The following is a 20,949-nucleotide window of genomic DNA, read 5'->3' as shown; positions in this document are numbered from 1 at the left end:
GGGGTGAGGCTAAAACAGAAACATCCTGCGGATTCTTCGCACACACCTCTAGAGCTTACGCATGGTCATAAAGAGTTTGAAGATGCAGGAAAAACATGTTCAGAGTTGAGTTTTAGATAAAAGAGAGGCTGTAGAGAAATAAAAAAAAAAAAAAAAGGAATTTCTGGATTTTCCTTTTAACAAAAAAGGAAAGAAAAAAAAAAAGCAAGATGGCTAAACAAGAAGATGCCTTTTATCCCAAAGCTTGTAAGGAGCTCACCGGTCCCAAGACGCTTTCGGCCGTTACAAACGTTCTCTCAGTAATGACTACTGCCTTCCATCAGTCATGTTCGAAGGTCAAGGTCAAATGCCACCACCTACCTCCCGGTGCGACCTCCAGTGACAAACCCGCCAACCCATACTTACAGCCTGTGGGACTGGTTTTCCATGGTTTGTTCTGTTTTCTATAAATAGAACTTCTAACTTCAAATACACTCTTAGGAGAAATCCAACCATCCAAAATAGATTCTAATGCAGATTTTAAAAAGGGGAGTGACCTAGTTGAGGAACAGAGGGCTATACTCACCCCATACAGTCACCTGAGTGACACCTGGACAGCCTGAGAGATCCATTCACAGACTCTAGGGTTCCATGAAATACTTTTGGAAAACCGATGGTCTCTAGCTCACATCCTTCCTACTGGTTTAACTGTTGTCCTGTATGAGTTACGTGACGCAGCAATGTTCAATTTCTACAGACTGTAACTGTATCATTAGTTTGCTTTTTAAGGAATAGCCTGGGGCGCCTGGGTGGCTCAGTCGGTTAAGGATCCGACTTCCGCTCAGGTCATGAGCGCACAGTTCTGGGTTTGAGCCCGCGTCAGGCTCTGTGCTGACAGCTCAGAGCCTGAAGCCTGCTTTAAATTCTGTGTCTCTCTCTCTGCGCCTCCCCCGTTTGCGCGCTCGCGCTCTCTCTCAAAAATAAACATTAAAAAAAATTATTAAAAAAAATAACCAAGTCAAAATGCTATTCTTCTCGGAGGTATTCAAAAAGTCTGTTCTGAATGAAACTATATGCCACGTAAGAGGAGCTAAATTCTCATAAACTAACTACATTTATTTCCACGAATTAAAAGTGTCTTGTTTACGAACTCTATATTCCAAAAACGGACATCTAGTATTGTGCTCCAAATTAGAGTCTATTTTGTGACACAAAGCGCATGCGTTTGGAAGCCAGACTCACGTTGGTAAGTTATGGGAACCTGCCTCGAATTTTGTTTCCTTCCTCTGGAAAGAGGGGGCAACAACAATGGGATTTAATTACAGCTCCTTTACTGTCACCGGCTGAGTTAGGCAGAAAAGTAGTTTATTAAAAGGCTATTGAGAAGTTCAGGATTGTTAGGAACACAGAACAACCAAGATGGAGGGTCAGGATGAAGAAAAACACCACCACTCTGCTGAGAGAGAGAGAGGGACAGGGAGGAGAATCCAGGCAAGGGAGGGAGAGTTGACCTGGCCTTTAGGTCACTAGCCTGCACAACTGCCGCTGACCTAGAATCTAGATCCCATGACCTAGGCCCTAGACTAGAGCAACGGAGGCCGAGGGAGTTAACAGCATCTGGCATTTTCAGCTGCCGTCCTAGAAAAAGTCTTTGCTCTCTCTCAGGACAGCAAATTCCTCACACATAGAGAATTCAGACACTGGGGCACCAAAACAATGACCTGCTGCCTCTCTGACATGAGCTTTTACAGATCACGTGAGAATATGTGTGGAAATGCTTTGCGAGCCGTAAAGTTCTAGATAAGTAACTATTCTGAGTAGGTGGCTCTATCTGTATTTGAGACAGTGAGGTCTGAGATGACGTGGAAGGATTAATGCCAGTCAAGGGAACCAGAAAACCTGCTCTTTTTTTTTTTTCTCATTCTCTCCCGGAAAACACATAGTGACCCCGCTGAACTCGATTTAGACCTGCTGAATTTCTAGCTCAAGGCAAAACCAGTCAAGGGCTTCTGGGGAGACAAAGCTGTTCTCTGCTTCCCCACCCAAATCGTGTACCAAGCTTCTCAAACCTGTAGAACTGCTTGCGGGAAGTCAAATAAGCAGCTTGTTTTATTATAATAAATGTAAAACCGTGATGGTGATGTAACAATAACGTCTCAAGTATGAGCCACATGTAGTGTTGACCCATGTATCTGCACAGGCAGAGTTTTATAGGGTTTTGCTCAAAACATTCTCTCAGTGTATGAAAGGATTATTCAGTTTTATTAAACAACTCATCTAGCAAGCAGTTACTTGGACCTCCCTCCCCATCCACATTCTCCTGGTTCACTCCAAATACACGTCTTGGAAATCGAAGCGTTATATTCGTGCAGATTTCAGAAACCCATACACCTTGGTAGAAAAACAGGTGAATTTAATATAGGAGTACCATCGTTAACAACATTTACTTTCTTCGCAAAGAAGAAATCTCTCCCTCATTAAAGGTAAAACAAACCAAAACAAAACCAGAGAGAAGTCATGAGTATTTTCTTTCGACCGGGATGGATTAAACATGAGTTAGTATTCCCCATAACTAAAATAAGCTTTACAACGGGGATTCTAATCGAAGCCCCTAGAAACACAAGGAGGGAGTTGGAGGACGGTAAATAGAATCAACTGATGTAGAACAGTACGCACGATTCCAAAACATGAAAGGGCGAGCATCCGCATAATTTGCGGATGGCTTGTTCTCATAGTGCCTTTGGGCTCCAGAGATTTCAACCCACTTAAATGAACACTCCTACAAATACACCGGGGAGGGGGGGACTTGTTCCATACTTCCGTGCCTTGGAACACGGTGCCGCCATGAGAATGCCACCAGTGTTACTCCCCATCGAGGGCTGATGATTTGATATAAAGTCAGCTCCTAGAAGAGTTAAGCCATGGTTGCTGGGGCATCTCTGTAGGCGGAAATACTAGACTCACACCCACAGGGACCTCTACTGCCCCGAGAATGGTAAGCCTCCCAGTGTGGAGGAGAAGGTGAATGCTCGGTTAGCAGAGCTGCTGCTGGGACTCGCACCTCGCTTGAGGACCCCATCTGCCCTGGTTTGAATCCAGTTTCAACGAAGCCAAGGCCTCCAATCCTTTGATCCTCTCAACTCAAACCCCAGCTCCTTCTCAGAGGCGCCACCGCCCCCCATATGTTTGCCACTCCTTTAAAAAGCCTTAAAGGGACGTTGTCATTCCTTGAGGAAGAAAAAGAAAGAAGTTTGATGAAAGAGCTTGATGTCCAAGAAAATTAGCAAGGGTTGCAATCACAACCGCTGAACAGCGTAAGTTCTAGTCAGATCACCCAGCACCAACTATGGAAACGGGTGCCAAGACTGGGGGCCGTCGCTGGAGGCAGATGTGTGCCTTGTTCTCCGGTGACATCACGCTGGCGCCTGTGGGAAGACCCAGGTATTGGACGGTGAAAAACGAAAAGGGATCTGTGACAACCTGATACAGTGGGGCTGCAGGGTGGGGGGAAAGAAATGAGTCAATATTGGGTGATCAGGACAGGCGTGGGAGGGGGTGTGCCTCTGTGAAGAGAACCCCAGAAGGAGGAAAACCAACCAAGAGCAAAAAGGTCATACAAAATCTTTAGCAGTCAGCTCATCTCAGCCCAGGGTGTCGCCACAAGGTATTTTATCTGCCATCCATGCAAATTCAAATGCATTTACTAGCATATGTAAATTACATGCAGATGGCCTGGGGATATCTAAAAATAGAAAGAGGTAAACTCTCCTAACAAAGGTCAGTCTTTTTTAAAATTCATGAGACCAGCAGCTTGTGAGGAGAACGTGCTGCGGAGAAAGTGGGGATTCAGGGGAATTTGCTGGAGAATCTCCAGGAGTCGACTGTTCTTCACAACTCCTTCAAGCTACTGTCGGTGCAAAATCTCTCTCCACGATTCCCCAAAGCAGGACACGTCCTCAAGACCCCCACACCTTCCTAGAGTAGGAGAAGGCTTCTGAGGTCCTTCCGCTGAGTCTTTCCCTCCTACAGAGAACCTTGCACAGCGCCCCCCGTTTCCAGAGTACTCTCAAGGGCTGTCATTTAAGCACAAAAACATTGGGAAAGTGCCTGTTACTTATGTGATTCCAACCTCAAAGAGTCCATATCTCCATATAGAGAAATGTGAAAAGGAACTACCTGCCCTCTGTGAATCAGACTAAAACTTGACCTTATTTCTTAATTCCTACCACCTTAATAATATTAGTAACAGCCATACCGTTGACAATTTTATGTAGTTTCCCCAACCATTTATTTACACAGTAATCACCTAGTTCTCATTCAATTTTCTTTTAAAGATGTTAATATACACTAGAACTGTTTGGGAACAGAGACCTATGCTCCGGTCTTTCCCATGCCAACCACTGATCGGACCATATCCGGAAGCCTTCCTTTTCTTTTTTTTCCTTCCCTCTCTCCCTCTCCCTCCTTCTCTCTTTCCCTCTCTCCCTCTCTCTCCCTCCCTCCCTCCTTTTCTTTCTCTCCCTCTCCCTCTCCCCTTCCCTCCCTCCCTTCTCTTTTTCTTTTTCTCCCTCTCTCCTTCCCTCCCTCCCTTCTCTTTCTTTTTTCTTTGTTTCTCTCCCTCTCCCTTTCTTTCCTTCCTTCCTTTCTTATAATGATAAAGCTTTCCTAGTCATGTTTCTGCCCTTGGGTCTCTTCAAGCGATGGTGGTTGAGTCCCTTGCTAGAGCAAACTCTGAATAAATCAGCCCTAGACTCATTTGGGTGGCCTTCATTTATTTCCACAAAACAAATACCAGTGGGAAGTCAGACCTATACAATAAATTTCTGTAATAAACGATCTTAGTTATTTGTCCAAAATCACACGTGCACAAGGCATCGGCGGCCTTTATGGACCAGTCCCCTCCCCGAGGAGAAACAGAGTTCTGAGTACCAGCTCTTGGTACAGCCCAGCCAGCTACTGAGTATTTACTGACCACAGTGGCACAGCATTTTGATCATTCCAGCTTTCCCAAGGTGGTAGAAGTTACTGAAGCATGTGCTCGACACAGGAATTAATTTCCCCTCTACTTGACCACAGATTAATTTGGCTACGCAGGTAAATAGGTGCGGGGGGAATCAATGAGCTCAAATTCTGATTGCCGCTCGGTGACATTCGACATTTTACTCCACCTCTCTAGACTTTCGGAATGTGGGTTGACGTGTAACAGTAAATGAGAAAGCATACCGATGCGTTAACCTTACTAGCAGCTGCTTACGTCATATTCAACTACAGCGAGGAGCAAGCCCAGAGACTTCTAGTTCTTTGGCTAAGTCAGTCAGGGACATTGAGATACCTGTGTGACAAGGGAGGTTCCAACAAAGATGCTTCTCCCAGGCCACAGACACAGTGAACAACAAGGCTGGGGCTGGTATACAGGTCTCATCAAATCCAACCAATTTTTGTTTTCTCACTACATCACCTTGCCTTCTTTGGTGACCTATTTTATGAGAACTAATCAAATATATTCTAATATAAAAGACCTATTTTCTGCCTTTCCACCTTTGGTTGAGGATCGTAATTGAAATGCACACTTACTGGGGTGCCTGGGTGGCCCAGTCCGTTAAGCAGCCCAGGTCATGATCTCACAGTTTGCGGGTTCGAGCCCCCGCGTTGGGCTCTGTGCTGACAGCTCGGAGCCTGGAGCCTGCTTTGGATTCTGTGTCTCCCCCTCTCTCTGCCCCTCCTCTACTCACACTCTCTCTCTGTCTTTCAAAAATAAATAAATGTTAAAAATAATTTTAAAAAAAGAAATGCGGACCTCCTACTGATATGAAACACACAGAATTATTTAAGTCCACTGGAGCAACAGGTGTCCACTGCCATTCACTGAAGTGCCACAACACAAAAATTATGACGTCCCTTTTAGTTAGGAAAGAAAAAAAAAATCTAACTCTAGTCCCTTAACTTAGAAGGCACTGGATTTGAATACGACGACAACCAATATCGAAATCGTATCTTGTCAACTGTTAAAATGAACAATTAGCCAGTTTGTAGTTTGATTATACTGTCAGCCTGTTCTTTCTTCTAAGTATCTGCACAGGGAGTGAGAAAAACAAAACAAGGTGTCTTTTTCTCCCCAGTCTGCCTTCTTTTTCAGCATCTGACATGAGTATCCACTGGCTGAATGCGCTCGAAAGGTCTTGAATGCCTTCTCAGCTCTGCAACAATGCACGGCTCACACTGACCTCTCAAGTCCCTGACCTTCGTGCTCTAAATTTTACGTGTTTCAGGATACAAAGAAACAAGAGAAAATAGAAGGATCCAAGGTGGAGGTTAGAGGAGAAGATGAAAAGAGAAAGACAAATAAATATACCTGTCTGGAAACCTTGCTCAAATGCTTAATCCATTATTTAAAAAGGATACTTATCTTTCCCTTACTGCAATTCCACCTGCTTTAGAGGCCTCAGGAATTTGTGAGTTTGTTTTTTAAATAAGAAATTTAAATTGAAGCAACGATCAATTATTCATGTCAATAGCGCACTGGGTTCGCATAAATTATACCCAAACCTCAGTTTAACCTATAGCATCCATCAGACCCTTTATTGAAACTGTTACTGAGAGCCCCAAGAGACTATGCCCCCAAATCCTGGGGAAGAACACCCTGAAACTGACAAAGAACAGAGGGGTCTGAAGACTGAATTATCATGATTATAATCCCCCGAATCATGAACACGTTGTTTTATAAAAATTAATATTTATACTTCAAATGACAGGTATATAAGGATTCTAGATTAGGTAACTATTTTTTGTATTTATTCAGTTCTCACTAAAGAATAAACAGCCATTTACACAACTCCTATGAACCTAGTTGTTTTCTTTCTTGGAAGTGTCTGGACCTTTTTTCACGTACTCTACCAAAGTCACCAGGCTAAAAAACTAACAGGCCTGTGTCAGTCAGGGCCAATCAGGAAATAGCGGATTCTTTTACACTGGGTAACGTGAGAAAATTTATTCAAGGGACTTACAGAAGGATGCGGGCAGGATTTGGGGAAACTGATAGGGAATAGGGTGGCATTCTAAACTAGCCATGCTGGAAAAACCCTGGAACCGTGGGGGAAGGAGTGCTTATCGATGCCCACAAAGGAGAGCTCTTAGGAGGCAAGACTTAGGGCCACCTGACTGGAGTTATGATCTTCCGGTACACGGTTAGTTCCCAATGGTTCAGTAAGGAGGGGGGCAGAGAATAAATACTCCTCCTTCTCCACTCTTCTGTATCCCAGCGATCTCCTGCTTGAGTCTTCCATTGACCAAACCCAATGGGAAGCCAGAGGGCAAGGGGGTCCATTAACACAGTCCTTACAGGTCAGCTTTCTCGGGTACAGAGCAGGCAGGAGGGCCAAAAAAAAAAAAAGTAACCAGCCCAAAATTCCAGTATATATAGCACTTTTTAAATAGTTACTATTTTGCCATATATTTTGCTAATTCACCTATATGAGTGATCAAGGTTGATACTCTTCTAATTACTGTAAGACCAAACAAACATTTTATAACCCAAACTAAACTGGAGATTATCGTCTCAGTATCTGTTCTCTCCCTATTCTCTGCCTTGGTAAATGTGACCCTGTCAACCACAGGAAGGGTTTTATAAAAGAAGTCAATTCACAGGCACTGTGAAAAACTCACAGGAGGGTATCCGGCTCAGAGGACAGCGGTGAGAGAAGACATCACAGGGAAGTCACAGCAGATGAAGGGGAAAGGTGGGTCGTGCAGGTGCTGACCGTGGAAGGTTGTATAGGTGCAGCACGTTAAGAGAGTTCCACAAGTCTTGCGGGCTGATAAATACAATGAAGGAGGAGTGGACACACAGGGCAGAGCAGGCTTAATAGTGAGGGAGGAGTAGGGGACAAAGCATCTTGTAGTTTTAACAAAATGTCAAAACATTAAAGGATGTTCTTATTTTGGTTCAGAAATAGTCCCTGGATAGCAGGATGGGGGTAAGACTGGAGATGGGGAAGCCATTTTGGAGATTTTACAAGGATGCAGGTGAGAGAAGGGACAGAACAACGGAAGGCTAGAGGGGAGGCATGGATGGGTTGGGGGTTTAAGTCTTGGCTGAGCTATTAAAGAGGAGGACTAACATGCTGAGGAAGGCAGGGCTTGTGACCAAGGGCCAGTGAGGGAAGAGAGAGGGATGGCTGGCTTCCGGGCTGAGAAGGGCTTTGTCCTGTTGTATTCTAACTCTGCGTGAGGGCCCAGACCCCGGCCACTTCCCAGAATCTAGAAGATGGTCAAAAATGTTACTTATCTCAATGTATTGTATCGTGAACCCAACACGATAGAAACGGATTTTCTAAAATATTTGTTGTATGTTCTTTCATGCACATAGAATCCGTACCTGCATATGAAAAGTGTCAGACATTTTTCATAATTGTCTGTTCTATATACTTTAAGAACATGTACAACTGTAGCACACACAATTGCAGTCAATGCCAAGTAAATTCATTTGCTGACCACTGTTTAAGTAATTCCTACATAGTATATTATAGTGCCATTTTCCAATAGGATTAGAAGAAAACTGTTGGAAGTATTTGGAAAAAACAAACTGGCCTCTGATACTGGCCCTACTTTTCTTTGGTAGGTTTATTTCTGACCTATTTAGCTATATGATAATTTTATCTGAGCTTCTTTGGCTAAATCCGGGGTATAAAGAAATAAGGCTTCTATAAAAAAGGCCGGTCCGGGTCCTCCGCCTATTTTTTAATTGGATTAGTTGGGGGGGTTGTTTTGGTGTTGAGTTGGAGAAGTTCTTTATATGTTTTTGGATACTAACCCCTTATTGGATATGTCATTTGCAAATAGCCTCTCCCATTAAGTAGGCTTTTTGTTTCGTTGATGGTTTACTTTGCTCTGCAAAAGCTTTTTATTTTGGTAGAGGCAGACCCAATAGTTTAATTTTGCTTTTGTTTCCCTTGCCTTAGGAGACATATCTAGAATAATGCTGCCATGGCCAATGTCAAAGAAACTATGGTCTATTTTTGTCTAGGAATTTTATGGTTTCAAGTCTCACATTTAGGTCCATTTTGAGTTTATCTTTGTGCATGGTGTAAGAAAGTGGTCCAGTTCCATTCTTTTGCATGTAGTAGCTGGTCCAGTTTTCCCGGCACCATTTGTTGAAGAGAACGTCTTTTTTCCCACTGTCTATTCTTGCTTCCTTTGTCATAGGTTAATTGACCATAAAAGTGTGGGTTTATTTCTGGGGTCTCTATTCTCTTCCATTGATCTGTGTGTCTATTTTTGTTCCGATACTATAGTATTTTGATGACTACAGTTTTGGAGGATATCATGAAATCTGGGATTGTGATACGTTCAGCTTTTTCTTTTTTTTCAAGATTGCTTTGGCTATTTGGGGTTTTTTGTGGCTCCATAAAAATTTTAGGATTATTTGTTGTAGTTCCGTGGAAAATGTTGGTATTTTGATAGGGATTGCTTTAAATCTGTAGATTTCTTTGAGAAGACACGCATATGGCCAAAAGACACATGAAATGAGGCTCACCATCACTCACCATTGGGGAAATACAAATTAAAACCACAATCAAATATCACTTTATATAGGGTCAGAATGGCTACAATCAAAAAGACAAGAAATAACAAGTGCTGATGAGGATGTGGAGAAAAAGGAACCCTTGTGCACTAGTGATGGAAATACAAACTGGTATAGCCACTGCGGAATATAGTACAGAGGTTCCTCCAAAAGTTAAAAACAGAATTACCCTATGATCCAATAATTGCACTACTGGGTATCTACCCAAAGACAATGAAGACGCTAATTCAAAAAGATACATGCTTCTCTGTGTTTATTGAAGTGTTATTTACAATAACTAAGATATGGAAGTGACTTACATGTCCACTGACAGATGAATGGACAAAGAGGACATCACACATGCACACACACGCGCGCGCGCGCACACACACACACACACACACAGTGGAATATTATTCAGCCATAAAAAAGAATGAAATCTTACTACTTGCAACAACGTGGATGAACTGAGAGAGTATTAAGCTAAGTGAAATAAGCCTGACAGACCAAGACAAATACCACAGGATTTCACTTGTGTGGAATTTAAGAAACAAAAGAGCAAAGGGGGAAAAAAAAAAGAGACAAACAAAACAACCAGACTCTTAAATACAGAGTGCAAACTGGTGATTACCAAAGGGGAGGTGGGTGGGGAATGGGTGAAACGGATAAGGGGAATGAAGAGGACACTTCTGTTGATGAGCGCGGAGAAATGTAGAGGATTGCTACACCGTTATATTGCACACTGAAACTAATATGACACTACATGTTAATTATACTTGAATAAAAAAATTAAAATACATAAATAAGGCTGCTACCTGTCAAGGTTGGAGATCTAAAGATAAGGCCAAGTATCTAAAGAGGTTTTTTTTTTTTTCCCCCTCTAGAATTGAGTTAAAGTATTTTCTGCATAGGTAGAAAATGCTGACTCATTGGCTTTGCTCTGGAGTACTATTTGCTGACCATAGTCCTCATCTGTGGGCACGAGAAAGAGAAGGCCACACACAACTTTGGTTTCTACAACATGGTGGCATTCTGAAAACCGGAAGCGATATGTGCAAAGGAGACTGAAGAACCAGAAAAACTGTGCTTCGTCCACCCTTAAATCTTCCTGAAAATCGAGGTAAGAAAGGAAGATGAAAAATTCATTCCTTTTGACAAATGAGTCTTTAACCTACGGAGTGGTTCATTTTGAAAAGGAATTCGATTCTGGGCCCACGTATCACACATTCAAGATAAAATGTGTGCTCTCACCTCCCACTAAATATGTTGCCATGACTTTTAAATGGAGAGAACATTTAACAAGAGGCAAGGCAGGGAAGGGGAGATCTAACTCAGACATCAATAATTCATTTATCAGAAATAGGAGTAGCGGTATGAAATGCCAGGAGACTCTTTCATTTGCAGGAAGGCATTTCTATTTTAAGCCTAGAACAACGCAGTCACCTGTATTCAGCAAGCCAATACAAATGGAGGCAAACCTGAATGGCAGGACACATTGTGTGGTCTCCTCGAGTACGGCTATTTCTATAGCACCTGTTACGGGGGATGTGAAAAAGCGACAAAAAAGGAATCTTTACGACTTTTGTACTTCAGACGTGATTCCGTCACCCCAAAGCGTCAGCACTAGACACGTAACCGTGTCAGTTTAACAGAGATGACTGGCATGGAGTTTTGAGGGTGCAATCTCTTGGAGTCCTAAAACCCATCAGGCATTAGAGCTTCGTAAGTCCTCTGCTAATTAAACCCGTTGGTGAGCTGCCCCAATTATTTCATCCTCATATCCCGCAAGCATTTAGCCCAGAGCCATTCACCAAGTAGGGTCTCGGTGAATACCTGAAGGATGAATGAACAAATGCAGCTAAGTATGAAATAATTCCAGATACATACTGGTCAGACCATATAAAGAGGAGATATTCGCATATCGTGGCCCTCAACTATTGCTTTCTGACGACGATTAGAAATTCCTCCCCTTCACTATCATACAGCAAATTCAAAGATTCATGCTCTGCTGAAGGAGATGGGGAAATAGAACTGAAGAAAAGCAGATTTACTGTAGACTGAAGGAGCCACAGCCCTCAGCACCTAAAGCAACAGAGAAACCTACCGAAACGTCTAACCCTGGAAATAAACGAAGACCTCCAAGTATTAGATTAAATTAGAAATGTTCATATGCACATATCTGTTGAGCTGATTGCAATTTTTAATTGATTATTTTTTAGTGTTTATTTACTTTTGAGAGAGCAAGAGAGAGACAGAGTGGGAGTAGGGGAGGGGCAGAGAGAGAAGGAGACACAGCATCCGAAGCAGGCTCCAGGCTCCGAGCCGTCAGCACAGAGCCCGACGCGAGGCTCGAACTCACAGACCACAAGATCGTGACCTGAGCCGAAGTCGGACGCTTAACCGACTGAGCCACCCAGGCGCCCCTTTAATTGATTACTTATCAAGAACCAGATATAGGAAGAGAGCACACAATTATAATAACAGCTATAATTATCTAGCACCTAATATGTAGTCAGTTTTATTACGCTTGGTGTTTTACATGTGTTACTATTCGTTAGAAGCATTATTATGATTTTAGAGATTAAAAAAAAAAAGCACTAAAGCTCAGAGTAGTTAGGGCTAAAGATTATGAAGCTAATTCAGGAGAACCAAGGGTAACTGTCAACTCTTCTAAACTATAAACCCGCTGCTAATTTCCTGATGCCAAGTGACTTCCATTCAAACAGAATTATCCAGCTACAGATCCATGCTTAAAGACACATCCATCAATCACATCTATAATTACGGTCTAATGAGCAGAGAGGATATCTTAACCCCAAATGCCTGACGACACGCTTGTGTTCGGCCAAAAAGAGAATCAGGCGGCTGAGAGAAGGGAGGGGGACATCTGAGGCCCCAGGTCACTCTCAGAAAACAAAGGGAGGGGACGCTGGGGTGGTGTCCCTCTGTAAGTGCCCTGTTTCACTGTCAAGACCACAGATGTAAGCACACGTCTAGAACAATGCCCGTGTGCGCCAATAGCTAAACCCACGTTGCACTCAACGAACCACGGACGGTACTTAGAATGGGTCAAAACAGGACACGCTAAAATCTGCCAGAGTGAGCAGGACCCTGGCCATGCTTCTTGAAAAAACAGGTCTTGGGGTGAGCCAAGTTTGAAAGGAAGTCTCGCAAAAGATATGGTTTTCACAAGGCAGCCCGTGAAAAGCCCTCAAAGCCAATACTCAAAGAACTGTCTGTGTTAACGACAGACTCTGTGGTCGGCGACGTTGGCCGCGTGTCAGACACACCCTCCGAGAACAGTCACCGTCACCACGAGGGTTTCAGTGCAGAAAATCGCCACGTGTAGATTCAAATAAGACCGTTGAGGGAACAAAACATTTTTGGCTTCTACCTATCGCCCCTCTTGTCCCTCGACATCCTGCACAAATACACTCCGGGCGTGAACATGATCTAGTCTTGCCTGTGTGTTTCCTGTTTCTCTTTGCTCTGTACACATGTTGATGGAATAAATTAAGCCAACGGATATAGTATAGTAGGATTCCCCTACGTGCTTGCCTTGAAAACCCAAATTTCTTCCAATAATGCCACTAACATATTAGACAACAATGTAAGGATACTGTGAAATTTGCATGTGTCAAAGCACAATTTTGTCCCAGAAACTCCAGGTGAATGGAGCAAACGCACCTAGCTCTGTGGGACTACACAAACTCTGCAGGGATGCACACCCCAGGATCACCATCGTCCACGCTTGTCCACACCTGCGGCTGCTAGTCCCTCTTAGATTTCAAGCCCCTCACCTTCCGCTTCACGGTACCTGGCAAGTTGTCATATTTCCGAAGACCATCCTGTGGCCGGCGGGGGGGGGGGGGGGTGGGGGGGGGGTGGTGGGGCGGGGTGTCGTCTGTTCTGTTTACTTTTCCCCTCACCTCCCAACTGGCTAATTTTCCTCTCTCTTCTTTGTTCTTTTTCAGAATTTTAATCTTTACCTCCGTTGTTTTCTCTCGCACACAGAGCGGCAGGCACCTGAGCAGGAGTCGACGGCGTGCATTGTCTCAAATTAGAACCCTTTGTGTGAAACTCACTATAACTTTAAGCAATGTGATCTGAACAGGAATGACTAGGACTGAAAGAAAACTATCCAGTGCAATTTAGGTCCCTTTCTTCTTTTGTTTAGAAGGTTCTGCAAATTCTATCTAAATCGTGATATATATTACTGCTTTCACCACTGAATCCGAACTGCACCATTTACTGAATCATTAGCAAACAGCGTATTTTCCACAGTAACATTTCGAGGCTTCTTTGTAGGTGGTGAAAAGAGAAAAAGAAAAAGAAAAAAATAGAAAACCCCACGTACAGTCACAATTATCTAGGTCAGATGGTTTTATCTAAACTTATTGACTGACTTAATCAAATAATACTGAGACATTTTTCCCTAAAGAAAGGCAAGGGCTGGAAATAGCACATAATAAATGGGCAAAACACTTCTCTTGGCTACTTTTGAGATCCTAAACTAAATCATGTTAAGTAAAAATTGAAATGATAGTATTTAAATCACAGCAGTATCCTGGAGCTTTGCGGTTGAAGGAAAAAAAACTAATGTGATCTAGAGATTAGAAATATCTACTAATCCTTTAAAGAATCTGGGTCATCTTAAGCAAGAAAAACCGTTCCCACTTACTTTCTCAAGAATGTTCAGATATCCCAAGGTATCGAATGGATGTGCATTTTCATTTGCTCTCGCAAAAACTACTTTACTAGCTGGAGAGTAGGAAAGTGGTTAAATGGGTTTCTATGACTCTTGACTGTGAGGATATAAAGGGTAATGGGTTCTGTACACGGCAAACCTTATAGGTATTTCATGTATATTAGCAGAAAACACAATCACTACAGAAGAAAAAGGAAGCAAGTAAGAAAGCCCCTGGGAGAGACCTGAAGCACGGCAGTCAGTGAAATTTGTTGAGTTTAACAGAATCAAGTAACTCTTTGGGGGGACGCTTTGTTTGGCCTCTCACTTTGAACCCCTGCCCCAGCCCCCCAAAATGGGTCACAGGCCAATTACCTCTGGGGGGGGGGGGCAACATACCCCAACTGTGCCCTCGAGAGATGGAAACACTGAGTCTTGCCCCACGGTTTTCTCTGCAACTGCTCTTACAGTATAGACCACCCCTTTTCACGACCCAGAAGCCTCAGCACAAAAAGACTTGTTCACCTTGGAGCAAATTTACAGATCATTTGTTACCAAGGATTTCCAAGAAGACACTCCCCTCAGCAAGAACAGAAAACACAAATCTCTGGCGGCCACGCACCAGCCACCCCTCCGCCAGGCCTTACTTGTTCTCGTTGCTGGCATCGTAACGAGGCATTGGGTCCAGATCATTCCCGTTCACGTCACAACTCGCCAGGGCATCCTAGAGCCACAGAGGGGAGAGTGCAAGGAGACAGACGTTTAGTAATTAGCCATTAACCTGAAGGCTCATGCATTCTTAAACACATTTCTGCAAGCGAGTAATTAGATTAAATAATACATTCATGGTCCGCTGATGTCAGGATGCCTTGTTCAGTAATAATCAGTGTCATATTTTTCTCCTTAAGGTCAAGAAATACTCTCCACAGACCTAGGAAGAACACAGACCATTCTTGCCAAGACATCTTCCCTCATATCTAGAACGGACCCCTCGCCCGATTCCTTTGAAGATGTCCGCAGCGACTGCCTTTTCGGTCAAGAACTCTTGGGCTTTCTAGAAGCAAAGTGATTTATTTCCCGTGAGTTCTCTCTCTATACCTTATTTCACTTCTTGAGTAAGTTCTTTAAAATTCGAAGATTTTTGAAGACAATTCACAAACAGTTGGCAAGCCAATTAAAAATCGGTGTTAGAAATCTATTCTAGTCGGTATCATGGTACCTCTATTAGGCAGCATTTGCCTGGTTTCAGAGGTCGTATCTACTATAAAAGAATCTGTACCTCAGACTTTTCAGTAGTACCCAATCACCTTTTGCTCCAACCAAAATAATGAACAAAGTTTTATCATATGTCAAGGCTTCAAAAGAAGACAAAAGTAGCCGTGAAATCAAAGTTGGATCTGTTCGCTTTTATTTTTAATTATTTTTTTTAGATTTTTAAGTTTATTCATTTCTTTTTGAGAGAGTGAGTGAGTGAGTAAGCGGGGGGGGGGGGGGGAGGGGGAGGGAGAGAATCCCAAGCAGGCTCCGTGCCAGCACAGAGCCCCAACATGGGGCTCGAACTCACGAACTGCGAGATCATGACCCGAGCCAAAAACTGGAACTGGACAGTCAACCAGATGAGCCACCCAGGCTCCCTTGTTTGCTTCTATTTTTATTATTTGTTTTTATTTGAGAGAGAGAGAGAGAGAGACTGAGTGCAAGTGGGGGGCAGAGAGAGAAAGAGACAGACAGACAGAAGCCGAAGCAGGCACTGCACTGAGTATGGATCAATCCGACGCAGGGCTTGATCCCATGACCCTGGGATTATGACTTGAGCTGAAATCAAGAGTCAGACGTTCAGCCAACTGAGTCACCCAGGCGCCCCTAGATCTGTTCGCTTTTAAAAGCAATTGTGAAAAATCTCCAAATTTCTAAATTTCTAAATTCCCAAAAAGAAATTACCGGCTTATTTCATCACTCACATTTATATCACTGTAGGTAGCACTAATTTAGAATGCTCTGGATTTTCCGATGCTTTGGGTAATGTCTACAGTATTGGTAAAAGTAAATGTTATCTTTGTTTTCTATCTTTATCAAGGCTCTTGTTTCTGAAACTAACTTGTGGTACATAGAGTCTGATGTTTGGAGAAATTAAGCAAAAGACACAGGACATATAAAGGTGGTCCCTGCTTTAAGTCCCTGCTTCTCGTACAAAGGTGGCCCCGTAGCCCCCCCGCAGTGGTCACTAGAGCATCGAGTATAACTTCCTGATTTTCCTCGTAAGGAAACAGAGGCCTAAGACAGGTTAAGTAACTTGGCCAAAGGCGTAAAACAAACCAGCCTGTGGAACCAAGACTGGAGCCCGGGCCATCTGCCTACCCCCTGACCCCCCATCCAATGGGCTTTTTCTCTACACTTCACCAGCTCCAACATCAAGACAAACTGAGAAGGCACCGGTACCGCTAATCACAGATACATTCTGGAGCATTCTTTCCAGGAGGAAAAAATGAAAAAAGGCAAGGAATGCAATCGTAATTAGAGTAAAGCTATCTGTGTTTACACAAATACATTCCTAGGTGGAGGGGAGCAGGAACACCCTATAAAAAGCACACTGTGCGTGACAGGAAAGACTTCTCTGCTGAGAGAGGTACCCACAGTTCTGTTTTCTTCTAGGACCCGGGCTCACTCACTGTGGCCTTCAGGCCTCCATTTCTCCCCTATCATCCGAGGAGACTGAACCGAAATTTCTTTTTAGCTCTCAAATTCTTTGCTGTGAAGAGACAGCGATGTCTGGGTGTGCTCGGTGGCAGGGTGAGAGCAGCCGCTCAAATGTTTCGTTCAAATAAGAACTAAATGAATTTGCAGTTCCTCCCTCTCTCTTTTTTTAACCCGAGGGACAGTCCTCTTGTTTCGGGGCGATCGTTTCAACATTTCATTGTAAAAAATTAATCTGTGAAGTCCCTTGGCGGAATTTTTTTTGAAACCAAAAGGGCAACGGGGGTGGGACACTGTGAGGGAAGGTTCCGGCACAAGGCGACACGGGCGGGGGGGCGGGGGGTTGTGTGTGAAGGAAGGTCTTCCTAGTCAGAGACAGGGGTGACTGTGAGCCAGAGCTGGTTTCGGAGGCGCCAAGGGAGTGACTCGGAGGTCTTTTGTTTGCAGAGATAAAAATGGAGTCTCTTCAGGAAAATCCATTTAAGTGTCATGACGTGAGACAGAGCACATGAGAAGGCAACGTTGCGGAGGATGGGGCCGTTTCTCCCGAAATGGTTTGTCAGTAGGTAAGAGAGAGACGCGGAGGAGAAATGGTCACGGGGGCACAGGGGCACGGTGATCCCCGGGGTGCCCAGAAGCCAGGCCTTTCCATGCCGAAGGAGACAGAGATACAGGGAGATGAGATTTCAAGAAGGCATCATAACCCTGTCTCTGAAATGGGCCTCAGGGAAAAGGTCAGGTCCTTTCTGAGTGAGCCCAAGACAACATTCCTCAGGGCCACTCTGTGCCCACGAGTGACTGAGGAACACGCGAGAGAGAGAGAGAGGCAACAGGCACACCGGGAGGACAAGTCCTTTGTGCTAACGCGCATGGGGAATCTACGGGCACGCCCCGTGTCGCAATTCTCGGCCAGCTCAGGGCACAGTGTGACGGGCTGGGCCTGCTGAAGTCATGAACCGGAACACGGAAGGCAAAAGTCTGAAGCGATATGGTCCTCCCACTCACATAGCTCGGGGTGGGTCCCCTCTGCAAGCGGGGGACAAGGCTTCCCACCCTGGCCCACGACTTTTCCTCCTTTTGGGTCAATAAGGGTTCTGCAAGGGGCAGCTGACTTCGCCACGATTTAGAGCTGCTTGTATTCCCGGGGATAGGAGAGGAAGCTTGCAAGCGGACAGAAAAGTCACCAGTTTTAAGAGAAAACGTTTCTTCAACACCGACATGAAAATATAACTTAGGAAGACTCAACGCGACCCGATCTTTGGAATCAAAAGGAATGGGGGAGGAAGGGAGAGGGAAGGTGGGTGAAAGGAGCTGAAGGGTACGAGCCACACAGGGGTATCAGTGCTTCTGGGTGGCAACAGAAAAGAGGTCCGAGGGAAAGTCAGAAGACATGGGTCTGAGTGGGATCCACCTGGGGTTTCTGCTGAGCCTGCATGGGAATCAGGGCTGTATCTGCAGATTAGTGGGGGATCGTTGCGGGCTCTCTGTACCAGAAGAAATATTTCAAAGAGAACCCTAAGGTGTCAGGCAACACAAATTGAGGCCAGACAGAGAATGGCATTGTGGCGAGATAATTGTGGCACTTTCGACAAAACTTGCAAAGGGGAAGCCAATGGAAGGAATGATCTTGGAGAGTAGAGGACAGAGGGTTCACTGATACATTTCTAGGCAGTGGATATCACGGTGGCAAAGGGGACCCAGAGGACCTAGGGGCAGAAACTGACCCCAGTGTTCGGTGGGCACCGGGTGTCGAAACCAGGATTTTCAGGGCGAGTACTGAGCCTCAGCACTTTCACTAGGTCCGTGGTCTTGGGCTCATCCTATACTCTCCAGGAGTCCTGGAATCACTATTCCTTCCTAAGGAACTGACTGCTGCTTCCTAGGAGTAGTAGGAACGTGATCATTATTGTCCTGTGAAAACGGACAGGAAGAAAGGGACCGGCTGGATAACTTGAGAAAAGTTCTAAGCCCGCTTTTCTCTATACAAGAGACAGAGCGCGTTGCCTGGCTGCGTGGACGGATCACTGAGAAGAGCGGTCATTGTCAGTGGTGACTGGTGTTGGTGGTGGGGGTTTCTGCTGCCTTCTCACCTGCGTTTTGTCACCAGAACATCAAAGGCACCTGCAAGTGGAAAGCGGGGTCTCCTGCTTCCCGCGTTCGGAGGGCGTGGCTCGTCTAAGACGAAAACACTATTCGGAGCCTACCGTCTCCGTCAGCTGCATTTTCCCGCCGTAGCCCCCCTTTTTGCCAATCCTGACACGAGTCCCCTTGTTTCCACGGGGGAGGGGAGGGGCTCCGACCCACAGCCCACACTCACATAGTTCTGCAGCAGGTCCGGATGGGTTCTCTCGATGCCATCGTCCAAGATGGTCACCACGATGTTCTTTCCCGTGTAGCCTCTCTTCCAGGCTCCTTCGATATTCATGTCTGATTGGCAGGGATGCGTGTTGTCGCTGCAGTGCTATGGAAGGAAGACGGAGAATCAGACCGCGCGGGTTACCGATAACTGGAAAGTGCGCGAATCATCTGCGGGTCGAGATCGTGCACCGAGTTAGCAGAAATCCGGTGCCTGCCTGCAGAGCAGGAGCACGGGCCTCTAGCACAGTAACAGGAGGAAGCGGGAAGGGTGGATGTGGGGAAGGCAAGTGAAAGAGAAATCTCTCCCGCCGGCTCTGCCCTGTCCAAATACCATACATCCTTTGGGAGAAATGGAATAAAAGAAAGTATATCCCGACAGCAGAGTAACGGAAGTATCACTTGATTGTTAGCATGAATCGATGGCACACGGAAAGGCATGGTGACATTTCATTTATAAACTCAACCTAGGTAACTAAAGAACATGTATTTTATAATTTCTTCCCCAGGCACCTGGAAACCAGGCTAGCCAAAAAAAAAAAATGAGAACTCAGGCAGCTTCTGGACAGTGTCAGCCAGAGGTGTGCTACCATGAGAAACTCACGGACGGGAAGAAAAATAACAGTTTTGTTGAGCTGCTTTTGATGAATTCACCACGGCGGTTGTACCAAAATACGTAGGGGGCAAACACACTCAGTCAGCGGCGCTTTGAGAAGGGAAAGAAGAGTCCGGACAGGTAACACGCACAGGAAAGGCGTGTGAGGGCTTCAGGGGGCAGGCTGGAGAAACACGGACGCTTAGCACGTTATGTATCGTCATTTCATCCCACAATGGCTACAACATATAAACACTTCAAGAAATGCATTGACCCAGGGCCTCCTCCTGACAGGCCAGCATTTGCCCAACCCATACAGTTGCCTCCTCGGAGCGTCTCTCTCTCCAAGGTCCCTCTGAGTGGCGTTGTTTCCTCGGTAGGGAAACAAAGGGACAAAGACGTGCTGTGACTTAATGCCACCCCGGATCCTACCATTCTGGATCTTCACGAAGGGGAAGAGAATGCAAGCTCCGGAGGCTCTGGGCATAATGGAGATCCGGCTGCCATGGACTTGCGTGGCGTACGTTTTATTGAGCACTTACTCCCCCCCGGGGTATGGCGGCGAACGAGGCAGATGAGGTCCCTGTTCTGACGACCCCTCTAAAGAGGAGACAGACACAGGTAATGAAGAAAAAAATAAGTAACACCATTCAGAGCCCTCCGTGGCTTTTAAAGGAATTCAAGAGGGTGATACGAGGTGAATGCCGAGGGCCCATGCACACAACTCTAGGCGGGATGGGAGGTGGGGCCCTTGGTCTCAGGAAGTGAAGTCAGGCCTGATGCCTGATTGGTGAGAAAGGGCTGCTCTGCCCAGAGCCTACAGCTAAGCGTGTCGGTAAAGGACACGATAGACGCAAGGGTATATAATATACCCTTATAATATAAGACGGCAGACAGCTTAACACATTGAAGAACGAGAAACAAGGTGGCGTAGGGCGGAAGCTTGGGGACCAAGGGAAAGAATGGCTTGGAAGACAGCCAATCAGAAGGGGGAGCGAGGTCAGACCATCCATGACCGGCTTTTGTACTAACTGCACGCCGAGTAAATGGACGCGCACCTCTCTCCAAACTTCATCCATC

General features: G+C 45.1%; 1 protein-coding gene across 3 annotated transcripts in view; it reads right to left on the bottom strand.

Annotated features, from left to right (window-relative positions):
- PCSK5 (proprotein convertase subtilisin/kexin type 5) overlaps window positions 1-20,949 on the bottom strand; it is a 444,612-nt gene that overhangs the window by 296,841 nt on the left and 126,822 nt on the right. For all 3 annotated transcript variants that reach the window (XM_053907817.1, XM_019463577.2, XM_019463578.2), the window contains exons 4-5: window positions 19,237-19,380; window positions 14,873-14,949 (exon numbers count right to left, since the gene is read on the bottom strand). In XM_053907817.1, coding sequence (XP_053763792.1) covers window positions 14,873-14,949; window positions 19,237-19,380 — 221 coding nt within the window. The remainder of the gene's footprint in view (window positions 1-14,872; window positions 14,950-19,236; window positions 19,381-20,949) is intronic.

This window comes from Panthera pardus, unplaced genomic scaffold (assembly GCF_024362965.1).
Source record: "Panthera pardus isolate Hobbes unplaced genomic scaffold, ASM2436296v1 HiC_scaffold_20, whole genome shotgun sequence".
In the NCBI taxonomy this organism is placed as follows: domain Eukaryota; kingdom Metazoa; phylum Chordata; class Mammalia; order Carnivora; family Felidae; genus Panthera; species Panthera pardus.
The sequence above is the reverse complement of the archived record's forward strand: the minus strand, read 5'-3'. Positions and strand labels throughout refer to the sequence as shown.